Source organism: Clavispora lusitaniae (genome assembly GCF_014636115.1).
Source record: "Clavispora lusitaniae strain FDAARGOS_655 chromosome Unknown tig00000185_pilon, whole genome shotgun sequence".
Lineage (NCBI taxonomy): Eukaryota > Fungi > Ascomycota > Pichiomycetes > Serinales > Metschnikowiaceae > Clavispora > Clavispora lusitaniae.
In genome coordinates this window covers 617,013-639,353 of record NW_027093979.1, presented here as the reverse complement: position 1 = coordinate 639,353, position 22,341 = coordinate 617,013, and the positions used below count along the sequence as shown (strand labels likewise).

At 44.7% G+C, this 22,341-nt stretch overlaps 13 protein-coding genes across 13 annotated transcripts; 5 read left to right on the top strand and 8 right to left on the bottom strand. All coding sequences in view use genetic code 12, as the record gives it.

The window, feature by feature from the left end:
- Nucleotides 1-1,366: 1,366 nt before the first annotated feature.
- GCN4 (amino acid starvation-responsive transcription factor) lies at nt 1,367-2,182 on the top strand (the record flags this gene model as incomplete). Its single annotated transcript, XM_002614479.2, has 1 exon — nt 1,367-2,182. The coding sequence occupies one exon, from the start codon at nt 1,367-1,369 to the stop codon at nt 2,180-2,182; it is 816 nt and encodes a 271-aa protein (XP_002614525.2).
- Nucleotides 2,183-2,281: 99 nt separating this feature from the next.
- Nucleotides 2,282-2,974, bottom strand: FOB63_003958 (uncharacterized protein; the record flags this gene model as incomplete). Its single annotated transcript, XM_002614480.2, has 1 exon — nt 2,282-2,974. The coding sequence occupies one exon, from the start codon at nt 2,972-2,974 to the stop codon at nt 2,282-2,284; it is 693 nt and encodes a 230-aa protein (XP_002614526.2).
- A 262-nt stretch (nt 2,975-3,236) lies between these two features.
- On the bottom strand, nt 3,237-4,262 carry ARG3 (ornithine carbamoyltransferase; the record flags this gene model as incomplete). Its single annotated transcript, XM_002614481.2, has 1 exon — nt 3,237-4,262. The coding sequence occupies one exon, from the start codon at nt 4,260-4,262 to the stop codon at nt 3,237-3,239; it is 1,026 nt and encodes a 341-aa protein (XP_002614527.2).
- A 280-nt stretch (nt 4,263-4,542) lies between these two features.
- Nucleotides 4,543-5,478, bottom strand: FOB63_003956 (uncharacterized protein; the record flags this gene model as incomplete). The annotated part of the gene is made up of 1 exon (XM_002614482.1): nt 4,543-5,478. The coding sequence occupies one exon, from the start codon at nt 5,476-5,478 to the stop codon at nt 4,543-4,545; it is 936 nt and encodes a 311-aa protein (XP_002614528.1).
- A 124-nt stretch (nt 5,479-5,602) lies between these two features.
- Nucleotides 5,603-6,571, top strand: RPC34 (DNA-directed RNA polymerase III subunit; the record flags this gene model as incomplete). The annotated part of the gene is made up of 1 exon (XM_002614483.2): nt 5,603-6,571. One exon carries the CDS (start codon nt 5,603-5,605, stop codon nt 6,569-6,571), a length of 969 nt encoding a protein of 322 aa, XP_002614529.1.
- Nucleotides 6,572-7,285: 714 nt separating this feature from the next.
- Nucleotides 7,286-8,089, bottom strand: POP4 (RNase P/RNase MRP complex subunit; the record flags this gene model as incomplete). Its single annotated transcript, XM_002614485.2, has 1 exon — nt 7,286-8,089. One exon carries the CDS (start codon nt 8,087-8,089, stop codon nt 7,286-7,288), a length of 804 nt encoding a protein of 267 aa, XP_002614531.2.
- A 98-nt stretch (nt 8,090-8,187) lies between these two features.
- On the top strand, nt 8,188-9,591 carry FOB63_003953 (putative lipoate--protein ligase; the record flags this gene model as incomplete). Its single annotated transcript, XM_002614484.2, has 1 exon — nt 8,188-9,591. One exon carries the CDS (start codon nt 8,188-8,190, stop codon nt 9,589-9,591), a length of 1,404 nt encoding a protein of 467 aa, XP_002614530.2.
- Nucleotides 9,592-10,226: 635 nt separating this feature from the next.
- FOB63_003952 (urea carboxylase-associated family protein) lies at nt 10,227-11,336 on the bottom strand (the record flags this gene model as incomplete). The annotated part of the gene is made up of 1 exon (XM_002614487.2): nt 10,227-11,336. The coding sequence occupies one exon, from the start codon at nt 11,334-11,336 to the stop codon at nt 10,227-10,229; it is 1,110 nt and encodes a 369-aa protein (XP_002614533.2).
- A 1,093-nt stretch (nt 11,337-12,429) lies between these two features.
- Nucleotides 12,430-13,494, top strand: HPD1 (Hpd1p; the record flags this gene model as incomplete). The annotated part of the gene is made up of 1 exon (XM_002614488.2): nt 12,430-13,494. One exon carries the CDS (start codon nt 12,430-12,432, stop codon nt 13,492-13,494), a length of 1,065 nt encoding a protein of 354 aa, XP_002614534.1.
- A 94-nt stretch (nt 13,495-13,588) lies between these two features.
- Nucleotides 13,589-16,540, bottom strand: FOB63_003950 (uncharacterized protein; the record flags this gene model as incomplete). The annotated part of the gene is made up of 1 exon (XM_002614489.2): nt 13,589-16,540. The coding sequence occupies one exon, from the start codon at nt 16,538-16,540 to the stop codon at nt 13,589-13,591; it is 2,952 nt and encodes a 983-aa protein (XP_002614535.2).
- A 739-nt stretch (nt 16,541-17,279) lies between these two features.
- Nucleotides 17,280-18,023, top strand: FOB63_003949 (uncharacterized protein; the record flags this gene model as incomplete). Its single annotated transcript, XM_002614490.2, has 1 exon — nt 17,280-18,023. One exon carries the CDS (start codon nt 17,280-17,282, stop codon nt 18,021-18,023), a length of 744 nt encoding a protein of 247 aa, XP_002614536.2.
- A 73-nt stretch (nt 18,024-18,096) lies between these two features.
- FOB63_003948 (AAR2 family protein) lies at nt 18,097-19,384 on the bottom strand (the record flags this gene model as incomplete). The annotated part of the gene is made up of 2 exons (XM_002614491.2): nt 18,097-19,236; nt 19,364-19,384. The coding sequence occupies 2 exons, from the start codon at nt 19,382-19,384 to the stop codon at nt 18,097-18,099; spliced, it is 1,161 nt and encodes a 386-aa protein (XP_002614537.2).
- Nucleotides 19,385-19,490: 106 nt separating this feature from the next.
- On the bottom strand, nt 19,491-21,914 carry FOB63_003947 (uncharacterized protein; the record flags this gene model as incomplete). The annotated part of the gene is made up of 1 exon (XM_002614492.2): nt 19,491-21,914. The coding sequence occupies one exon, from the start codon at nt 21,912-21,914 to the stop codon at nt 19,491-19,493; it is 2,424 nt and encodes an 807-aa protein (XP_002614538.2).
- Between the last annotated feature and the right edge of the window lie 427 nt (nt 21,915-22,341).

Genomic DNA, 22,341 nt, shown 5'->3' with positions numbered 1-22,341 from the left:
AGCTTTACTTGGCAAAGAACGTGAGAGCGAAAAAGAGGTTTACGGAGAACAGATAAGTGTCAAGGAGCGAAATGAAGTAATGCCGCTCGATTGAACCAGCGTAGTCCAGATTTGAGCGGTGGTGGCACGGCCGTTGAGAACGTTTGCTAATCATGAAGTCTCAATACTACACTTCGTAAAGTAATGATAATGTACAGTCGTGTCGGAAGTAACGGAGCAGACAAGTAGCCTTCTTTCTATGGAGCAGACTCAAGCCCAAGCGGCTGTCCAAGCCAGGAATTTTGAAGAGAAAGCGTCAGTGTTCGGGCATATGCATTGCCAGCACGGCTTTTTGTCTCTTTATCGGAGCACTAGAGCCTAATAAATGTGCTCTTGCATGAATATGCGCGGGCCCGAAACCGGTGGAGTTTACGAAAAATTCAGAGTAAAGGACAACCGTTTCCCCACACAAGTGTGACTAGTAAGTCCAGACATAATACCAAGTAACTAAGATCATAATGAAGGCCTACACCACTAAAAACACCCATTTCAAAACGGCCCCCATTGAATCTTGTCAATGTGGGGACCTGGAACCCGCTGTCCTGCATGCTGACATCACTCTCAACACCATTGGTCCGATCGCAAGTCCAAGTAGCATGATGCTACCTAAGCAGACAAGGTACAGGTCTCAAGAAAGCTATATGTGCTTATTTTCAATGGTTTGTGGGAGTAGACAAGAAGAACAAGTTCATATGGCCATTGCCCTTGTTAGCAAACAGCCTTACATTCTTGACGAACTTTTCACCGCACTGACTCACCTGCCTAAACAGGCAACTGGACTGTAATTTACCCGCGTGCAAATACCTATCAAGACGAAAAACGTATTCAGAGGCGGAAAAAACGCACTACGTGCAGGACGCCGGTAGCGGCGTCAAAGGAGGAGGAGCGAAAAATTTTCAGCTCGTATTATGAGCAATATATATATTACGCAATCCGCCCGGCACCTTTTAATTTTTCTTTTCTCTTAATCAACAAACGTTACCACACCAGTTTTTCCCATTTTTATTTTCCCCATATTTTACAGTCGAAGATATTTTTACAATGTGTGCTTAAATATATTTTAAGGTTTAACGTTTACATTTTTTCTTTTTGATCATCAAAGAAAATACAACAAGTTATTAAGATCCAAGATCCAAGCCAATAACTTTCAAACTAAAGTTTGTTCTCCAATATGCTAATATGATACTTGATTAATTCTACATCCCACTATGGTGCCCACCTACCGGTTTTTACCTGCTGATTAATTGCTACTACTCTTTACTATTTACTGAAGACTACCATTATTTTTCTTCCATTAATTTACACTACTATCTTGAAACAACCAAAAATGTCTGCTCCTATTATTTACAACGACTCGATGTTGGAGTCTGAACTTCCCACCGCTTCTCCTCATGTCAAGTTGGAGACTATTGACGAATTGTCCTGTCACTTGCCAACCACTGGCATGAAGGACTCGAGCTTGTCTGTTAACCAAGACAGCTCACCCATTATCGTCCACTCAGAAGTCTTGGACTCTGTTTTCTCCACCAACTTGGACGACAATGACCAACTCTTGGGCAACACGCCAATGTTTGACGAGTTGGACTTCACCTTGGACGGAACCAAGGTCAACTCCAAGGACGATTGGGTTTCTTTGTTCAAGGACGAGCCTATTCCTGAACATGCTGCCAGCGCGCCTTCTGTCCCTGAACAGGACGAGGACTTGCACAACTTGTTTGCTGAAGAGTTTGAAGACACTTTCCAGTTTGCTCCAGTCAAGAGCGCCAAGCCTCAGCAGCCTGTCAAGCAACTTGAAACTCCTTCTACTCCAGCTCTCTCCACGCCTGTGATTCGTGACACTCTTGCTGTCGACTCTGCTAACAGAGTCTCCAAGAAGGCCAAGGTTGATCACTTGGGCTGTGTGTCGTACTCCAAGAAGCAACGGAGCCAACCATTGAAGCCCGTTGCTGTTCACTCGGAAGATCCTGTTCTCTTGAAGCGTGCTCGTAACACTGAAGCGGCACGTCGTTCGAGAGCCAGAAAGATGGAAAGAATGAACCAATTGGAGGCCAAGGTTGAAGAGTTGTTGGAAGGCAAGAAAGAGTTGGCCGATGAAGTGAACAGATTGAAGAACATTTTGTCTGCTCACAACATCCCATTCTAAACCTGTCCACCAGACATTGTCGTTTATAGTTTGCCTTTGCTCATTTCTATACGTTTGAGCGCTTTAATTCTACTATATTGTTTAAAGAACGTTTTAGTTTTATTTCTTTGCATATGTAAGAAGAGCGTTTTCAAGTGAGTCTGAATTGCCCAACTTCTCTAGACATGCGGTAGCGTTAGCTTCAGTATCGAAATCCACAAACGCCAACTTTCTGAACTTGATTAGACGCACACGCTCAAAGCCATTGAAAACTGAGAATATTGCGTCCAACACTTCGTTGGAGAGTTGATGGTCTGCCAAGTTTTGAAGCAAAAGAATGTTGTTGGGTGGAAGAGATTTCCACTGCTTGATTTGAGATTTGGACATTTGAGAAGTCCCTGGTTGCGGTGTCTGTGGTTTCTGTTGCTCCTTTTCTTTGCGGAGCCTCTCTCTCTCTTTCTTCAACTCTTGTCTTTTGGCAATAGCATCGAAATTTTGTAGTAGCCGATTGTATTCGTCCGAGGACGCCTTGGCCCACGTTATGCGAATAGGTTTTTTGAACACAGGCCGTCCTTGTAGCTTTCGGAGGGCCTTGTCGGAGCTTTTTGGGTCAGCATACGTGACAAATGCCTGTCCCTTCATCTTCAAGTTTCTGTGTGCTGTTATCTGGATGACTTTGCCATATCGCCCAAATAGCAGATTAAGCACAGCCTTGAGTTTGTTTAACGACACTTTCTCATTCAAATTATTGACATAAAGCGTATCAAGAACATGCTCTGCTGGAGCAGCCAAAGGAGCCTGTGAATCTGTCATTGAAATGATGTGTGGAAAGAAAAGCTGAATGGTATCTGAATGGAAAACTTACCTTGGGTGCAGGTTACTTGAATGGAGATTCTAACAATGACACCAATAAACAACAACAAAGAAGATCCTTTTCACTGCTAGTTGATTTTCTGGTCAAGCTAAACTGTTTCAACCTTTACTTTTAATTTGTTTTATTTCATTCAAACCTTGCTGGGGTCTACTGAAGTAGCAAAAATCAGATTCATTAATTGCGGAAATATTCATATACTCATCACTTCAACAAGTCGCCCTTGTTCACCACAAAAGCTTCAATCACGGCCATAGCAGCGTAAAGTCTGTTTTCGGCTTCTTCAAACACAATCGACTTGTCGCTGTAAAACACCTCATCGGCCACTTCTTCTTTGTGTCTTGGTAAACAATGCATAAATACCCACTCGGAGCTTACTTGACCTTCTTCAAGCATTTTCTGTGTGATCTGGTAGCCGGCGAACTGCTTCAATTTCTTGGCAGCGGCATCCTCTTCTCCCATTGAGATCCACGTGTCTGTCACCACAACATTGGCGTCCTTCAACGCCTTTGCTGGTTCGTTCACCAACTCGAACGAAAGAGAACCATTGCTGGCGTCCACGATTTCCTGTGCTGTCTTCACAATAGAAGGGTCAACCTGAACAGAGCTTGGTGTCAGAATGGAGACGGAAATGTCCGCTTTCAATGCTGCAATGGCCAAGTCATTAATGACATTATTCGCATCACCTATCCATGCCAACTTCAACCCCTTTGTCTTCCCAAAGGCTTCCTTGATACTCAAGATATCAGTGATAGCCTGTAATGGATGGTACTTATCGCAGAGCGAATTTATAATCGGTACCGTCGAGTCTTTGCACAAGTCCAAAATGTCTTGGTGCTTGTTCACACGAGCGAAAATACAAGATGTCATGGACGAAATCACACGGGTAGTATCATACATGGACTCATTGACACCGAGCTGAATGTCGTCTTTGCCCAAGAACATTGGCTGGGCACCAAAATGCGCTGCAGCACCTTCGGTGGAAATTCTAGTTCTGGTCGATCTTTTGGAAAACAAGAGCGCAACCAATTTTCCCAAGAGCTTGTCATGATTCTTTTTGATTGTTTCAGAGTCACCAGCCTTGACTATTTTTTTGAATGCTGCGGCCTTCTCGACCAAGCTATTGAATTCCTCTTTGGAAAGGTGAGAGATGCTAATTAAATGACGTGGGGAGGTGCTCATTGCTGGAACTGGTTTTGTGATGGTCAGACTGAAAAATCTTTTGAGCATAACAAGAAGAGAAAGTCTTTTGGAAAGATTTAGGAAAACTGTAAGGAGGAAACAAATGGGCAATTATATAGGACAGGTCTGACTCATACCGAATGCGGTAATTGGTCGACGTTAGCGCGGTACAAGATCTTTGCCATGCGCACGACAATTGCCATGGCCCATATGCATTTTCCACCTGTCATATCTATATACAAGTCAAACACGAGTCGGCTTGTTTTCATGAATTGTAAGTATTGTTTGAAGCAGCTGACTAGGCTTTTGAATTGGAAATTTGCCACGGTTAGCCTTGTGTGCTCTTCTCCATAATACAGCGTAGCTGACTTAGTATTCTTTCTCTTGCGGCCCGAGCACCTTCCAAATGCACTTTCAAATCCTGGATTTCCACTTTCCGACACTCCGAATTCAACAGTAGTTCTTGGACTCTTTGACCAAGCGAGCTTAGAAGATCCGCCACGCTAGGAGGCTCGACAATCTTTCTCCCAGTGTGATGGTCATCACTGGCAACAGACATTATTTCACTCTCATACATTTCCAGATCAAAGCGAGTTGGAGCATCCTGCAAGAAGGTTTCGCCGTCTTGCATCTGGTCGTCATCTTCATATTGGACTTTAGGCTTCTCGTCATCACTCAAATCATCGTACTCTCTTTCTAGTTGGATGGGTTTATCCCTGAAGTGGGATTCTCGTAGCAGAAACGTTTTTGGAGCGACATAAATCTGTCCTGCGGTGTTTTCACTTGCCGGTTTAGCTTGAACATCAGCGGCCAGAGCATCGACAATCATCGGGGACTCGTCAATTCCAGCATTGGCAATCAAAGGAGAGTCCAATCCAGACACCACAGCATCACTTAGCAGCGCATTAACAGTCGGAATATTTGAAGATTCAGCCATCGAGTTGTCCGATGACTCTCTTTCTCGTTTGTGCTCACCATCTTGGAAGCTGGATCCTAATTCTGGACTCGCTAGCTTAGCAAACTGAGCCCATCGGGCCGACTTTGACTTTCCTTCAGCGCCAGGGGCATTTTTCTCACCACTGGACACAGCTCTTTTCTCTGATGGTCGCGCGAACACAGTCGAGTCTTGTTTCTGATCTATTTCCAGGTCTTCCAAGGCAGAATCTTGAGCGAAAATACTCTCCCGGGCACGTGCTTTCCCTTTCCCCTTGACAGTTTTCTTTTTGAACGCTGGTCTGCCAGATGAGCCTGCATTTGACAGCATGGAAGAAAGGTGTTTCCAACAGTATTAAGTACTGGTGCGGGTCGCTTTTGTCTTTGTATTGCACTTCGCACATCGGAAAAAAATACACCATCGCCAGTCATCTCCATCGGAGGTAGAACCCAACATGGACCAAAATGACAAATCGGATCTTCTATACCAGCGAATGGGCGAGGCCCCTTCGTCTAAGCTTTTCAGCCAGGAGGAGCTCCAGCAGTTGATGAATGAGCAAGACTTGGTGAAGATTTTGGGCATGACCCAGAGTCTCATAAACCGCAAGATGATGAAATTGGTGAAAGTTGGCGAGGAGTTGCGGTTTCAGGTGATCCAGGCGTCCGAAACAAGGAAACTCACCTCCATGAATGACGACGAGCAGTTGATCTACTCCTACATCGAAGCTTCAGGAAGAGAAGGAATATGGACCAAGACGTTGAAAGCCAAGACAAACATGCATCAGCACGTGGTGATGCGGTGCTTGAAGCAGTTGGAGGGCCAGCGATACATCAAACTGATCAAGTCTGTCAAACACCCGACCCGGAAAATCTACATGCTCTACAATCTCCAGCCTTCCATCGATGTCACGGGAGGCCCTTGGTTTACCGATAGTGAGCTCGATACAGAATTCATAGACTCGCTCTTGACTGTTGTTTGGCGTTTTATTGCGCTGAAGACTTTTCCGGCAGCATTTCAAGACCCTACACCCAACACCAATATCTTGCAGAGTGTATATCCTGCAACACATACAGGCTTCGCCACGTTGGAGTCCATCATGGAGTTTCTAACCGAGCACAAAATTACAAACATCGACTTGGCCATCAACGACATCCGATCGTTGTGCGAGGTGTTGATATTCGAGGACAAAGTGGAGTTGGTTAAAGACACAACTGACGTATACAAAGTATCGTGGCAGAGTGTCTTGGACGCAGGTTATGGCCGGCAATATAACGAGCTGCACTTGTTGAACGACTTGCAAAAAAATTTCATTGACACAATGAAAAATCACCAGCAGTTTAGCGTCTTTGACCATTACGCAGTGATTAATGACGAGGTTGACGAAGAGGATACAGTATACTTGGATGCATGGGCAAGAGAGTGAATACGGAAACTTTTTATTAGGATATTGCATGCTTATATTAATGATACACTTTCCTCATCGTACCCTAACAGTAGGAAAGTGCAGAACTGGAAAGTTGTTACAATAGTTATTCAATAAGGGAAGAATATGCTCTTTTGTTAAATCTGTGTATTATTTCATAGCAAGATACTAAACTGTGAGTGGAATGACCTTGAACACTTACGCTTGCAAATTGGGCTACGCCTTCTTCTTCACATTCTTTCTGTCACCTAAGTAGTCGGTTTGGTAGTTAACACAGCATAATTTGGTTGGACACTTGAGCTGAAAGTTTAGAGTACTAATCATTGCCTATTCTAAACTTCATGGAGCACAAAAAGAAGTCCAATCACTGCCAAGGCAATTGTCCATTTGAATAAAGAAGTGAATAAATCATGTAATGGAGTTTTGCTATATTCATTTTTATTTTTTTGCGTTTGGAACTTTACGACGGAAGGTTTGTCTTAACATGTTATTGTGAAAGAATAGAACACGACCAATTCGCTAATGACACATAATGTTCATTAATACACATATAAGGCCGTACCCAATGACATAAAGTAGATGCTAATTGTATGCTTTAACACCGAATCTATTCTGTAAGTACTCAATGTTACGGGTCGAATCGTCTCTGGCATGCAAACAGTAAATAATGCTAGCTGGTTATACAGTTAACATGCTTTAATGAGTAATAATGCATCAGTAAATATCCTCCACGCTGTGGCTTTTGAATTTTTTCGCCGAACGGTCAACAGCCCGTAACTCAAAGCGAGTTCCCATAATGGTGAAATGCCTGATTTCTTCACCTGTGTCGACAGAAAATCCAAACAAAGTTGCCCGCTTGGGCAAAATGCGTATACCACCAACGATCTGAGCCGCCGAAAGTTCCGTTTCGGATTCTCTCTTTTGAGGAACCACCACGATGAAAGAATGCTGTGCATCGTACAAAACAATGCCCTTGAGGCCAATCAAGTTTCTGTTTCTCGAATGTATTACCTCCAACTCACATCCGTTGTAGTCTGCTGTGGCCAATTTCGGCAAAATCATGTTCAAGTTGGGGTTTCTCTGGTCTCCCACAAGAAGATCTCGCATGTACGACTGCCATAGCTGGTTTAGCTGCTGGTAGACTTTATAGCGGGGAATGTTGTATTGGCAAAGCATGGGCTCTGGGTCGAAATGCTTGCCCGGATGTTTTTTCATGTAGCTTTTCATTTTCTTCACGATCGCTTCTTGCTTCGCCAACGTCTTCTTGATGTACACTTTCATTTCCTTGCGGGTGTTGATCTTGCGGGCCTTTGTCGGCTTTAGTTCAGCATTTTTGGAAATGTCCGTCACGTCCTGTTTCTCTTTTGGTGCTTCTATTCCCTCTGTCGGGACTAAACTGAGATACGGTCTCTGCGCTCCTTGTACGGAATATCTTTCGTCAAGAAGTTCCCGAATGCGGGTGTTGGATGTGTAACTTCGGGTTAGAAGATGTGTTTCTAGCGTCAAGTCTCGGTCCATGTTTGGAAGCTTTCCTGTCTTTCAGATTAGAGATGGCGGCCTACTTGCGTAGTGAGATGAGCGCACAAGTGCAGGTGGAATCTTTCAATATTCGTGAGATGGACGCAAAAGTGCTATTTAGGTGTCTACGAAGACCTGTGTTGCCTCTCATCAGGACGAGAAGAATTCACCAAGTTCCTTTCCAAGATGATCTTTCTCCGATAGACGAGGAGCTCTTCAACTTGGGGGATTTCAAAGATTACAAAGAGGCACCCGATGTCAGGGCTTATCGGGAACGCTTAGGAATGGAGGTGAAAGAGGAAGTTTCCAGGCCTTTGAGTCGATCTTTAAAGCAGAGGGAACCTCTCGACACCGAGAAGAAAGAGGGTATATCAGTGCCCATGTCCCGATTTGAAGAAGCTTGTCACAGCAGAGAACCCGTTGTTTTCGTTTCAAAGCTCTCGAACCCATACGTTAACCTAGCCATCGAAGACTACATCTACAACAAAATGCCTCTTCCTCAGCAAGAAAACAATTGCAACAGGCTTGTGTTTTATGTCAATTCACCTTGCGTTGTCATTGGCAAGAACCAGAACCCATGGAAGGAAGTGAATCTACCTCTCTTGAACAACCTCCAGATCCCGTTGGTTAGACGTCGGTCAGGAGGAGGCACAGTGGTACATGACTCTGGTAACGTCAATTACTCTTTCATGACTACCAAGGACAAGTTCGACCGCCATACATTTGCTCATTTGGTGAAGGATGCAGTCAATTCCGTGGCTCCCGTGCAAAAGCAAATCACTGTCACTGAGAGAGGCGACATTGTTACAAAAGAAGGCAACTTGAAAGTATCCGGATCCGCATACAAGCTTTCCAAAGGCAGATCATATCATCATGGCACTATGCTTCTTAATCTGCGGCTTGATATATTGCGGCAACTTCTCCACCGGGACGAAGAGAAAATAGGCTATGTGACATCTGAGAAGTCAGTCTCCTCTGTCAAATCGCCAGTAACCAATCTTGAGATTGAACAAGAGTCGTTCATTGAAAGTGTCATTTCTCAATTTCAAGAGCAGTACGGCGTAAGTAACAAAGTGGATAAACCCGAAGATGAAGAATTCGATCAGACAGAGCTTCTTGGACTTGATGACTTTGTGCTAGGTTTTTCTAAGAAAGATTGCCGGGTGGTTTACGTTGAGGAAGGCGACGAGTTGCCTGAAGAAATTGCCAAAGTGAGGGACGAACTTATGGACTGGGATTGGAAGTATGGCAACACTATGCCGTTCACTCATACGTTCAACCACAAAGATTTCACAGTGGAATTTACCATTGCAAAGAAGGGTCTTGTTGAGTCTTTTACATTGCATGGAGCCAATGAAAACATCACACAGAGCTTTGAGTTCCTTCAACTCGTGTTGAACCGTGGTGATTCTATAAAGTACACTGGAAGCAATATTGCAGGCTACATTACCGATGATGAGCTTAGCGAATGGATCGGCGAAGCCATAGACGGAACAACATAACTGGCAGCATCCAGTATTACATAGACTTGTATATATAGCGCCAAGTATGACCAGACTTGAAAAGTGGCCATTAAATACTAGCGATAGATGAATTATCCATTTGAACAATTATGCTTTGATTCAATTCATAATACGACAGCGATGTTCATTACAGAATCTTTATCTGTTGTTCAATCTAAATTTCACCATTCTTCGAAAACCTCAGTTCTTCGTTTGGGTGAAGTGCAAAATTCCATTTCTGAATAGTTTAAGCTTGTCAATTGATGCTCTAATGATTTCATCGATCAATGTGTATGTGGTGTATTTTAGAAACGAAGCTCAATATTAATGATCATATCCATCAATTCTTCGCTCTGAACATCATTAGGCTATGGAGATTCCTTCTTAGACCTGCAAAATGCCAGTAGTGGCCTTTATGGTTTTCACCTGATCTGTAACCTGTAGCTCTACATCCAACTGGTCTTGACCTTCGATATGGTCAATTATGCAACGTCGAGACAAGTCTTTCACCAAGGACCTCTAACAGCTGTTATATATTGGATCCCTTTCCGTTATTCATTTATACTATAACTTCTTTGAGTAGTTCTGCAAACTTTCCTCTAGTTTCATTGTATATTCAGTTCTTCTTGTTGTATTTACTCTTGCACTGGGTCTTTCAATCCATGTCTACCCTTGTAAGGAGCATACTCCGGAGGAGTCCAGCCTTCCAAGACAGATTCATCATCCAACTTGTAAATCTCTATTCCCAAAGGTCTGCAGTTGTCAACCATCTTGTCGTCGCCCTCCTTTTCACCCCAATCCCAGTTGGACAAATCTCCGCCTGGGCAAGCAGAAATGGCAATCAACAAGTCCTGCTCCGCAAACATTTCAAAGTAGTCATCCTTAGTAGATGGAGAAGCCTCCATGAAATACTGGTCGTATTCATTGAGTCCCGTCACTTGGAACACATTCAAGACATCATGCACGTCAAACTCCGTTAAGCCATGGGGCAAAACAGCACGCACGAGATTTGAATGGCAGTGGAAGTCGTTTTCCTCGCCTGAAATGAGCTTCTCCACGTATGGGTCACAACGTGTTCCCAAAGTGTCGTGAATCCGTCCACCCCACTCTGTGTGTCTTCCGCCCAAAGTATCGGCGGTGATGGTGACCAAGGGACGCAAGAAAGGCAAGATAGACCACAAGCGGTCGAACTTGGACACGTGAGCAGAGTGCAATTGACGGGTTCTGGCGGCCCAGAACCGTTCTCTTGGGTTGTGGAGATTCCAGATGTTCAAGTCACAAACCTGAGGTCCCTCGGGCGTGGTCAAGCGGATAAGCGATTTTGCTGGAACCTTGACCGCATAGCCGCTTCTAGGCTTGCACAAGTGAGACTCCACCAAAGTTTTAGGAGCATTGGCGATTTTGGTGTAGAGATCCTGGTCAGCATAGATCTTGGACCCTTTTTGAGGGAAGTACGCTGGACCCGGTTTCTTGGTGTTGTACGAAGTCTTTGTAGGAACCTGACTGCTGTGAGCAAGATCTGCCATTTTTGTTAAGATGCTAGATTGGATGGAATACCAGTGGCTGGAGGCATGGAATATAAGTAGAGACACGGAAATAGGTTTCCGGGCGCCGTGTGCACGTCTTGCGGAAACGCGGGCCCTTTCCGGAAACGGGCCGTTACGAATTAACTTAGATACTGTGCGATTTTCTCGTATCGCTAATTTATCTTGCAGGTTACGGAGATGACGGAGATGACTAAGCATTAGAGTATGTTGCCTGGGCAAGATGGGAAACTAGGAAATCTTCACTTTTTCCAAGCTAATCAAAGAATGAATCGGACCCAGATGATTTCGGTGACCACTTTGAGTAGGACGATTATATTGTTGTGAATGAGAGCTCTCAGAACACTATTTATAACTATGTATTCTGTGGCTAGTTCATTCAAGCTCGTCGTTCTTGGCTACTTCATTCATATTCATCGTTCTCTGGTGTGTGTAATGTGTAGAATAAAGTAGTCTCTCAATTAACTTCCGTGCGACCTTTGAAGTCTTGTTCTATTTCTCTTCAGTGATCTTCAGAGTGCATTGTTCAAATGCTGACATTTGGTATTCTGAGAATTGTCTGACCGTCTAGGCCATATGGAAGACAAGGCACCGTATTTACTCCGTTTGAATAGCCTCAGGCTAACTCTTTTGACTAAACAGGTGTATGTCTCAGCAGAACACTGATAGAAAAAGGATTTTGGTTTCGTGCCATCTTAGAGGGCATAAACAACGACTAATATCAGGCTGGAAGGTCTCATGAATGTTATAATTTATCATTCGATCACGGTGGATAGTTTGTGTCATCATTGGGCATGCAAAAACACCTATGTTCCGACACCATACGCAACAGATATATAACATCCTCAATTAAATTGTTTTTAGGCATTTTGGACTTAAGGTCATTTTCTTTAACACTTTGAACCTAAGGTCATGTTCTTGAATGCTTCATTTCAACGCTCCAACACCAAAACCAACTTTCCGCTTTTGGAAAGTAGGTGCGCAAGCCGCACCGTAGTCGCATTATCATGTTCATTATGCGCATAGCTCAATGGAGTAGATTCATGGACTACAAAAGACAAGCAGAAAACCTTCTAGCTAGCCTGGCATGAAAGCCAAGAATAGCAGTCTCGGCTGAGAAAAAGAAAATCAGTACAAAAAAAAAAAAGTATGTGGTTCCCCCTCATTCTTCCCGTGGCTATCGCGGATAATGCCATTTTCCGAAATGTGGGGTACAAACCTGGGGCATATATAGAGTCAAAGAATCTTGGAAAAATCAGCGCTCACGATAAATAAAAACCACTCCAGCAACCAAATGCTTCGTTCAGTTCGTTTCTTTTCAGGCTCTATTGCCGCGTCCAAGAATTTCGGGTTCATTGGCTTAGGCCAGATGGGCCAACACATGGCTAGACATATATACAACCAATTGGAGCCACAAGATACCTTGTATGTTTACGACGCTGTGCCGCTGGCAACAGACGCCTTTGTGGAGAAAAATTCCACGCCAGAAAAGGCCTCTCAGTTGGTGCCTTTGAAAAGCCTTTCTCTGTTTGTCACTGATGTCGACTCACAGTTAGACTTTATCATTACCATGGTGCCAGAAGGCAAGCATGTCAAGGCGGTCATTCAGGACTTGGTTCTGAGCTACCAGAAACAGCCGCTGTTACAGCCAATGACCTTCTTGGACTCTTCCACCATAGACATCAGCACTTCACGTGAAGTACACGAATTTGTCAAGAGTACCATTCCTTCGTTTGATTTCATCGACACGCCAGTTTCCGGCGGAGTGGCAGGAGCAAGGAAAGCCAGTCTCTCATTCATGCTCTCCAGGGAAACCATAGAGGATGTTTCGCCTGCGTTGACGTCTCTCTTGAACAAAATGGGGAAAAACATTTTCGCCTGCGGCCCAAGCCATGGATCTGGGCTTGCGGCCAAATTAGCCAACAACTATTTATTGGCAGTGACAAACTTGGCAGTGGCAGACTCATTCCAGTTGGCAAACACTTTCAACTTGAATTTGCAGCAGTACGCCAAGCTTGTAGCTGTGTCTACGGGAAAATCGTGGGCCTCGGTTGACAATTGTCCTATTGCAGGTGCCTATCCAAAAGAATACAATTTGCCCGCAGATTCAGGGTACGAAGGCGGATTCATCACAAAATTGACAAAGAAAGATCTTGTTTTGGCCACAGACTGTGCGGCAGAGTACAATCGCTTTTTGTTCCTTGGTGACATCAGCAGGAAATGGTACCTCAAGGCATGTGAGAGAGAAGATTTGGGAAGCCGCGACTTGGGTGTCTTGTTTGAGTGGCTCGGACAGATTGAAGAAAGAAACGGAGAGGTTGTCGACACGAAAACGTCCGAACCTTTGAAAATCAATTGATCGGTTTGCTACAATGCGTTCAGGACTCAAGGTTGACAAATGTCACTGAATGGACCTACACGAACGGAAAAATGTTTATGGTTTCTCGTAGATACTACTTAGATGCCACTTCCTGAAGATCTAGAGGCTCAATAAACGTATCGCCCTTTCTCCCACTTTGAGATATCTCATCAATAGTCACATCGCTCTCGGTCGAGCTTCGGTTTGGACTATGGCTATGACTGGTATCAAACGTAAACAGCGGAATTACTCCAAAACTCTTTTGGCGGTCTTTCGATCCGGCATTTGCCACACCTGGCTCAACTATCTGCGGCGGGTCCTGATAATGCTTCTTAATGCGAGGATTCCGCAAACGAGAAAGAGATCCGTTGATGCGATGTTCATCATTGCCAAAAAAGTTCGAGTCCACCAAATCCGTCATGGAAGGGGTACCCATAAACCCAGACTTCTGCATTGGATCGTCAAACAGTTGTCTTAAACCATCCAAGATACTGGTACTCGATAGCGACAAAAGCGGGAATGTTTGGTCGAACGGAATGTCGTCCAGCCCTACAGCCAGCGACGTGAACAGAGAAATCGAAGAGTTGCGAGATTTGGCTGGTTTCATGATGCTAGGCGATACGTCATGTCCAAACGGTGTAACGTCGGTGATATCCAAGTCCGCAATCTCCGTATCATCTTGGTGCATAACTGTGCCGGGCAAAAGAGTGTCATTTGAAACGTCTTTCACTGCATTGTTTTTCATTGCAGCAGAACTGGTAGCATTTTCCTTTGCGGACTCATGGGTGTTCCCGCCAACTGGATTATTGGTTCCGACCGAATCGGGCGTTTCGCCATTTTTCTTTCTGTTTTCGTCTGAAAGACTGTGCTTCGAGTTTTGGGCACTTCTGATAGAGCTGGCGTCGCCATTGTTTGAATTCTGGTGGCTTTTCATCGAGTCTTTGTCGCTCGCATGTGATGTCTGAGCACTTCTAAGAGATTCTCGGTCGCTTTGGCTGTTTCTTGATCTTTGATCAAGCTGTCTACTGAGAATATCCTTTATACTGGGTTCTCCGCTAAGCCCAGAAAGATGGCTGCCCGAATGGACACTCTTCATATCTGAACCGTGACGCGAGTCATCTAAAGCGATTGATGCTATGATGTGGGCAGGGTCTTCCCTCTCATAAGCTGGTGGGAGAACATCCTGAGACACACCAGGCTGCTCAAAAGATGGAGGATTAATAGTAGGCTGTCTCGACAAGACAGGACTCATTAGGGGGGAAGCTATGGGGGAGAACGCTTTGATCTGCGGAGAGAAAGGTTTTGCCTGGGGCGAACCCAATTTCTCAAGAACTTCATCATCAGGAGGTTCGTATAAATTGGCTTCTAAGTGGATGTTCGGATCTCTTTCAATGGGCACATCGTTGTTGTTGGGGCTCAGAATATGATGGAACTCTAGTGGAGTTAACGGGCGAGATATATCCAGACGAGCCCCTGGACTGCCGTTCTGTTGCCCAGAAATCCCAGATATAGCTGAAAGAAGCAGTCTGCCCAAACCTCCATTATGAGAGCAGTCTAATGCCGTCACTTCTGGAGACATAGGAGGAGAAGTGGGAGTGTAAACAGGAAGAAACTCCGGCTCCATGTCGTAAGATGGCAACAAAGTGTGGTTATGGGCCGCCAACGGAGAGCATAAATGGATGGGAGAATCGATCAGAATTTCAAAATGCTTGCGTTTCTCTGGGTTCTCTGGGTCCTGCTTCGAAATCCTCAAGGATATTTTGATCCAGTGGTCACATTGGATGTCGTCGTAAGCAGTGTCGGGATGCATGCAGTAGTTGTATTTTTTGTTGATGGTAGAAGGCACAAACATCTGGAACTCCATTTCTCGTGGGAGAACTTCGTCATCTTCAGGAGCCGGGCCATCGGTTAAACCACCACTTTTCGAGATTAACGACTTATTCTTCTTAGCTTTGTGCTCAAGAAGCAAGAACTTCCGCACTGGCTCAGCACGATGGACGGTCTTATTGTTACAGTAGTAGTTGCAGTTTTCTGTCATGTACACTCTGATACGGTGCAATGCCACTTTGCCAAAGAGAGGAATAAACCGGAAGGACAACGGGAGATAGGAATCTAGAACGACCGATTTGCTTCCGACAACTATTTCATACCGCAACTGGTCCTCCCACTCTCTTTCAATGATGATGGGCTCGTTCTCTTCGACACTGTTGTCGGACGGAATTCGCACCACATCCACCGGGACTTTAGCCGTCAAGTTTGACTTGAATGCGCCGACTCGTGTTATGCTGGCTTCAAGCGAGTAGGCCACGTGGCCAAAGTTCAAGCTGATGGTCTCGGGGGTCAGAGCAGGAAGCGGGTGCTCGAAATTATAAACATAGTAGCCTGGGCTAAAGTGGCCCGGCTTCAGTTCGTCATCGGCGCCTGAATACGACAGAGCAGACAAAACGGAAGTTAGACCGGAAGTAGTAGGCGCCAAGTGATTGGACGACGTGCCAGAAAGAGGCGATGTGGCTCTTTTCACGAGATTCGCAGCAAACAGAGTGGCAGACTCGATAGGCATTAATTGGGGAGTGTTTGACTCGGCCAAATTGAGCGACGAAACATCCTCGTGGACGCCAGACTTGCCACACGGAACGTAGATGTCTGCGCCGCATTTAGGCACCGGCGTCTCCATCTGATAAAAGGGCCAGGTGTGGGTCACCAAGTCATGTCCATCTGCGTAGACATTTCTCTTTGGAGGAATGCCCTCAGGCCAATCCGTTCTCACGGAGCCCTTGAAAACAAGAGAGATGCTTCTGATTTTGGACGGCTTGACCACGCGTATGACAAGACATCCACGCAAAAGAGTAGGGGGCCGGCCCTCTTGCTCTGATGCGTTGAACCCTTGCACAAACAAGTGTTTTTCTGTGGTGACAACATAGACCTGCAACGACGATGTTTGGACAGTGGGGGTATCGGGGAGCTGCGGGATGAAGTATTGGTTACTGTCTTCGATCCCCGGGGCCAAAGACGATGCTGGGAAAAGCGGAGACCTGGGTTCTTCCATAGTCAAGTGTGGATGGGGGAAGAAAGTGATAGGAGACGAGTGGAGGACCAGCCAAAATAGCGTTCAAACAAGAAAGCAACGGGAACGGGAGGGTCTATACCCTTGTGGAAAGACGAAATGTGCTCTATTCTCGCGGAGCTGGGAAAATACTGCTTGTGCGATTGCAAGGTTAGTGGATTTTTTGTCAAGATTATTAACCACCCAAGAGATACCTGCACGCTGCGCCGTTATCAGAGGTCATGTGACGTGATAGGCCCTGATTACTGTGGAAATGTGGGGAGCTGTTCAACGCTACGATGGTGTGAATGCGCTTCTGTGGCTTCTACAGTCTACTTTAATGTGATTTTTTTCAACAGATAATGTGTTTTCCGCTTTTCGGAACGCTGCTGCTTTCTTCCGTAAGTCGTCTGATTGTCGCATTTACATGGAGTTATCCGATAGGAGTGCCAGGTCCTGCAGGTACGCCCCTCTGGATCTGGACACCACAGCCCTTGGATCTCCCTTCTACCGCTCTTTATGGGCGAGAAGAGCATTTTTTTATGAATCTGACGGTTTATAGTTTCTGGTCTTGCTCGTTCTATCACGATTATCATCCGGGAAGATACATCTTCTTCCAGCTTTGAAGGGTCCGTGGTGGTGCATACAAAAAGGTGAGACAACCATCTGGCGATGACTTTTCAGTCACGTGCAAAACACCCACTTCTTAGCCAGACCCATTTCCTTTTGTCCATATCTTTCCATGTGGGCCCACAAGGTCTTTTTCGCATCTGCACGCAGATACGTGACTGGCACAACGTCTGTTGCTCGGCTGAAACTACATCCGGAGCTCTACAACGGAGTGTTCACCAAGTTTGGCTGGGTTTTGGTTCCAAAGACCCATTGTGCGAGAGGATGGACACAGTCACAGCTAAACGAGGCACTCGAGGCTAGATTTGGGCATTCTGCCGACTCCAAGTTGCCCTCGTTTGATGAAATTCAAGAAGCTGTGGACTCCTGGGGAGCAAAGGTGGATTTGAATGAGAAGCCAGTGGTGAAGAAGAAAAGTGCGGCAGAGCTTAAGCATGAGTTGGATCTCAAGCTTTTCTTGCAACAGCTGAAACAAGAAGGCAGGTATACGGGAGAGAAAAAGAGGCTGAGGGTGTCGCGGGTGAAGCGTGATATATCTAATGGCGACGTTACATTCACGCATGCATGGAATTACTTCATGGCCAAATCTTATCCCAAGTACAAGCACTTGCCCGAATCAGACGCACGGAGCAGGATTGGCCTTGAGTGGAGGCTGATGTCCATGGACGAAAAGGACGTTTACAGAGAGGAGTATTCGCAGTTGCTCCAGCTGGGCAAGGACATTTACCACGGAGAAATTGTGGATCGAGAAACAAAGATGAAAGCTGTTGAGCGGCTCAACTTGTCCAAGAGAAGAAGCACGGAGAGAAAACTCAAAAAATTGGAGGAGTCACAGAAAAAATTGGCGGGAGAGTGAAAAAATATATTAGCATTAGATTCTTGTACATAAAAGGCTTAATTCTTTGGGATATCGTTGTAGAGCACCAGCACTAAAAGACGACCATCGGCGCATCTTCATCGTTCTCGTCGTATTTTTCCAAGTCGAAGACTTCAAAATTGTCGTCGTCCACTTTCAGTGCAAACAGAAGATCGAAACCCAACTTGGCATTGACTCTCCGCAAGGTTTCCCACGCTTTCAGCTGGCCGAAAACATGATAGAGGTTTTCCATGGTTTGAAGATACACTGGAATATCAACAATCAGATTGTTCAGTGTCAGCGAGATATATTCTGGCGGGATTTTGAGAAGCTGGGCCACAAGAACTTGCAAAAAGGAATCCGCAAATGTGTGGTTCTGATGCAAAAACGAAGCCGACATCAGCACCAACTTCAAAAGGTTAGACCATTGTGTGCAAGAGCAGAGGTTGCCAAGAACGATGAAGTGAACAAAACATAACTGAAGTTCCCCAAGTAGGAGTTCCAAATCATGGCCAAAAAGCTGTTGCAAGTACCATGACCTATCTAGAGCATCTCTCGTAATGGTGGACAAGTCTTTCCCATGAGTTTCGCCAGGCACAGTACCCTGAATAATTGTATATCGCAATTCTTCCGAAGCTTGAGTGTCTATCTTCTGTTTTGGGTTTTTCGCCATCAAAATATCGGCAAGGACCATGTTCTCTTCTCTCAGAGGCGTGGACGTAGAGACAGGCAATTCATGTGGACAGAACTCTTCCACTACCTCGGTGTCAACAAAGCTGACCAAACTTTTCCATGCCTTATGATCTTCGGGGTATTCCACCATTTGCTGATACAAATCGCCCAAGTTCTCAGGAACCATAGTTAGATACCGAAACACACAAGCATCATCCTTGAACTCAACGGAAATTATATCGTTCCCTTTACACTCGAACCAGCGGCCAAATCGAACAGATGTGCCATCGTCAACAGAATCAGAGTAATGGAACAAATGCATCCCGGCAGGGATAAGCTTGATGCCTTTTAGAAAGTCACTCACAGTTAGAAACTGGGTGTCGATACCAATAACAGCATTACTGTTTAAAGCTTCTCTGCTGGAAAGAACCAAAGTAGTTTCTGGCGGGCGGGACATCTCATTTCTAATGTGGAGAAATGTGTAAGAATTTCGTGCGATGATATCCAGTATACATACGCATTCAATACATGTAGAGATTTTCTATAAATGAGAAATGTCATTCCTACAAGTTCAAGAGAACAATTAAGGGACCAAATGGCGGACCTTTCCATTTATTGTTGAGTGAAGAACTACAACGTTTTGGTATTCTATTGTATATTTGCTTTACGTTGAACGTTAAAGCGCTCAGTCTAAAGTGTCAGTATAGATTATGTAAATGAACGGTAGTGATTAGCCCAAAGCATGGAATTCTGTTATACGATCCGATCCGAGAAAACTTAGCCATCCAAGGCAATCTAAGTGATCAACTTCACGCGATTATGTCGTCTTCTTGGTTGACGATAATCGTCCTCTAGATCTTCGTCGTGAATTCCAAATTCATCTGCGATAGAGTCAAGGTCATCGTTGATGTTTTCAAACACCAGGTCCAATTCCTGAGCCAAGATGAAGCGGTCAATAAACCCAGACATGTAGCTATTGTTGATCTCATCCATTAGAATGAGATAGTTCAAATGCATAATCTCAAATAATTCAATCACCTCTACAAGAGGCGTAGTGTCCTTAGCAACTATGACCGAATCTTGCGCATCCACAGGGACCACATGCAACTCTGCGTAGACGTTGATTAGTGACTCTTCAAACTCCATCTGTTTTTCCCTCATATTTTCGGGTACTTTCACTCGGAGACACACAAGTGCAGTTGGTGACTGTAAATTACCAAAAGTCTGTTGAAGCAGCTGATACAAATCTCTTTTGGCAACGTAGCCCAAGCTGACCGGTTCCTTCTCGTTGGCTATTAATGGGTACCCCTCCTGAGAATCGTCAGACATGAAGGCATACAACCCGGTCAATGAATATGGCTCTGAGGGGAAAATGTGAAGGCACTTTATTCTCGACAATGGTATCATTGCCTTTGATACTGCCACATCTGGAAGCTTTGCTTTGAAACCCACGGATTTTGACGAAAACTCACATAACCCATTTCCCTTGTTAGCGTTGACCTCATGAATATAATCGTATTCTGATACATTGAACTCATGATTGAGCCATGCATCATACACATTCTCCTCGCAAAGCCAGTCATTGAAAAATTTAGATGTCATAACTGCAACCATAATGGGCAAAACATAAGTCACAGCACCAGTCAATTCAAAAATGATAACCACCACAGAAAAGGATAGTTTAGTAATTCCAGTGAAGAAGGCAGCCGAGCCTACAACAGCGTAAGAAGATGGAGAAACGATGCAAGATTTTGCTGTGCATGTCGCCCAATTCTCAGACTCTATGCCATTTTGAATAGCTTTGGAGATTATGCCCACCAATCTCCCTGTCGCACCTCCAAGGACAAGAGACGGCATAAGAACACCCCCCGGAAGTCCGACACTGTATGAGTAGGTTGATAAAACAAAGCCTTGTGCCACGACATATGCAAGGCTTAACACTGTGGAAAAAGAGGATCCCTGACAAATGAAGTTGGTTGAGTTATTTTTTGATGCGGACAGATCAGCAGGGCAATCTGTATAAAGCAACTTGAGGAAAGCACCCAAGGACATTCTTGTTAGGGGCGACAAGTATGTTAAAACGGCCGTTGCAAGCGCTAAAAGAAGAATTTCAACATACTTACCCTTGGATTCGCTCACTTTGAAAGTAGAGGAAAGGAATTGCCATAGGCGGTGTTTGTAAGCTGGTCTTGAGAAAGCGACATATGCCTTTGTGAAAATGAAACCAAAAAACCCACCCACTAATCCTAGGAATATGAATGGAATACTTTCCATGAAGAGCCAGTTGAAATTACCAAACAGAACTTGGAAAAGGTCTTCCTCGTGGAAGTCTTGGCCGTCTGTAAATACTTTGAAGCCTGAAAGAGCCACCAAAGCCACTGTAGCACATACAAAGGAGTTCCACATGATTTTTGTTGGGATGAAAAACGTCGGAAATAACTCCACCACAAACAAAACACCGCCAATTGGCGCATTAAAAGCCACGGCAATACCCGTTGCCGTTGCTGCCGCAAGTAGTTCCCGTTTTAATCCCTCTGACACTTTCTGACCACAAACATATTTGAGGCAGATTGAGAGAACACAACTAGCAACATGTACTAATGGGCCTTCTTTCCCGAGCCAAAGGCCAGAACTAACCACAAATATGAGAGCTGATACTTTGAAGAGGAAGGACAGCCCTCCCAAAAACGCATCTAGATGGTAATTCAAACCTGCAATAATGAGCTTCATCTCGGGGATTCCCGATTGCCTGAGAAGCGGAGCCTTTTTCTCCTTGATGTATGCTGCACATCCCACGAAAAGTAGCACAAAGAACAAGTAGATGGGGAAGTTTATGATGGCATTGGAAACTTTTCCATCGCGGTTGATCATCAACTCCAGCCAGTCATACCAATCTTCAGCCGGGCATGTCAGATATGGACTTAGGAGAGACCATTTTTCCAACTTGGAAAGACAAAGTCCCTTTTTCAAATCGTGAAGGGAAGCAGAAACCAAGTCAATAAAGGCTGTGGTGTAACCCAGTAGCACGGCCATGAGCATTAAAACAATCCATTTTTTCGAAGCGCTTTGATCTCGGCGCTTGGCTCCAGATTCTCGAATCCAGTCGATAAATGTGAAGTCCTCGTACTTTGGTGAGTTCCAGGTTTCCCCCACTATAGGAAATTCGTCTGTCTCCGAGTATTGGACTGTGGTAAGACGAATTGGATCAGGTGCCAGCATTTTTTATGTATGAGACAATCAATATGTCCCCTGAAAAGTGAATGTGAAGGACCAGAAAATGAAGGGGAGATCGCCTACCGAAATTAAATTAATCCCACAGTGGAGTATATGACTTTTAGTGGAGACCTGCATGTGCCCCGGTTAGTACTGGAGTAATATCAGTATGGAAAGTAACTGCTCCTTCTCTATAAACCAGGATAATATTGGTGTTTAGAACTGAAACGGATCAATGCCTTGGTTTTAGTTTTATTTTTTTTTTTTTTTTTCTCAAGCTCTTTTGAGTGAATGTATTTCGCACCGTAGTTGGAAGAAACATGTGTTCATATGTATTCAGCTCTAAAGGGTTTGAGACAATTTTTATGATTCGTAATAGAATCTCCACTTTAAATGACAACCCTTAACATAGAGAGAAAAGATAAACTGATTA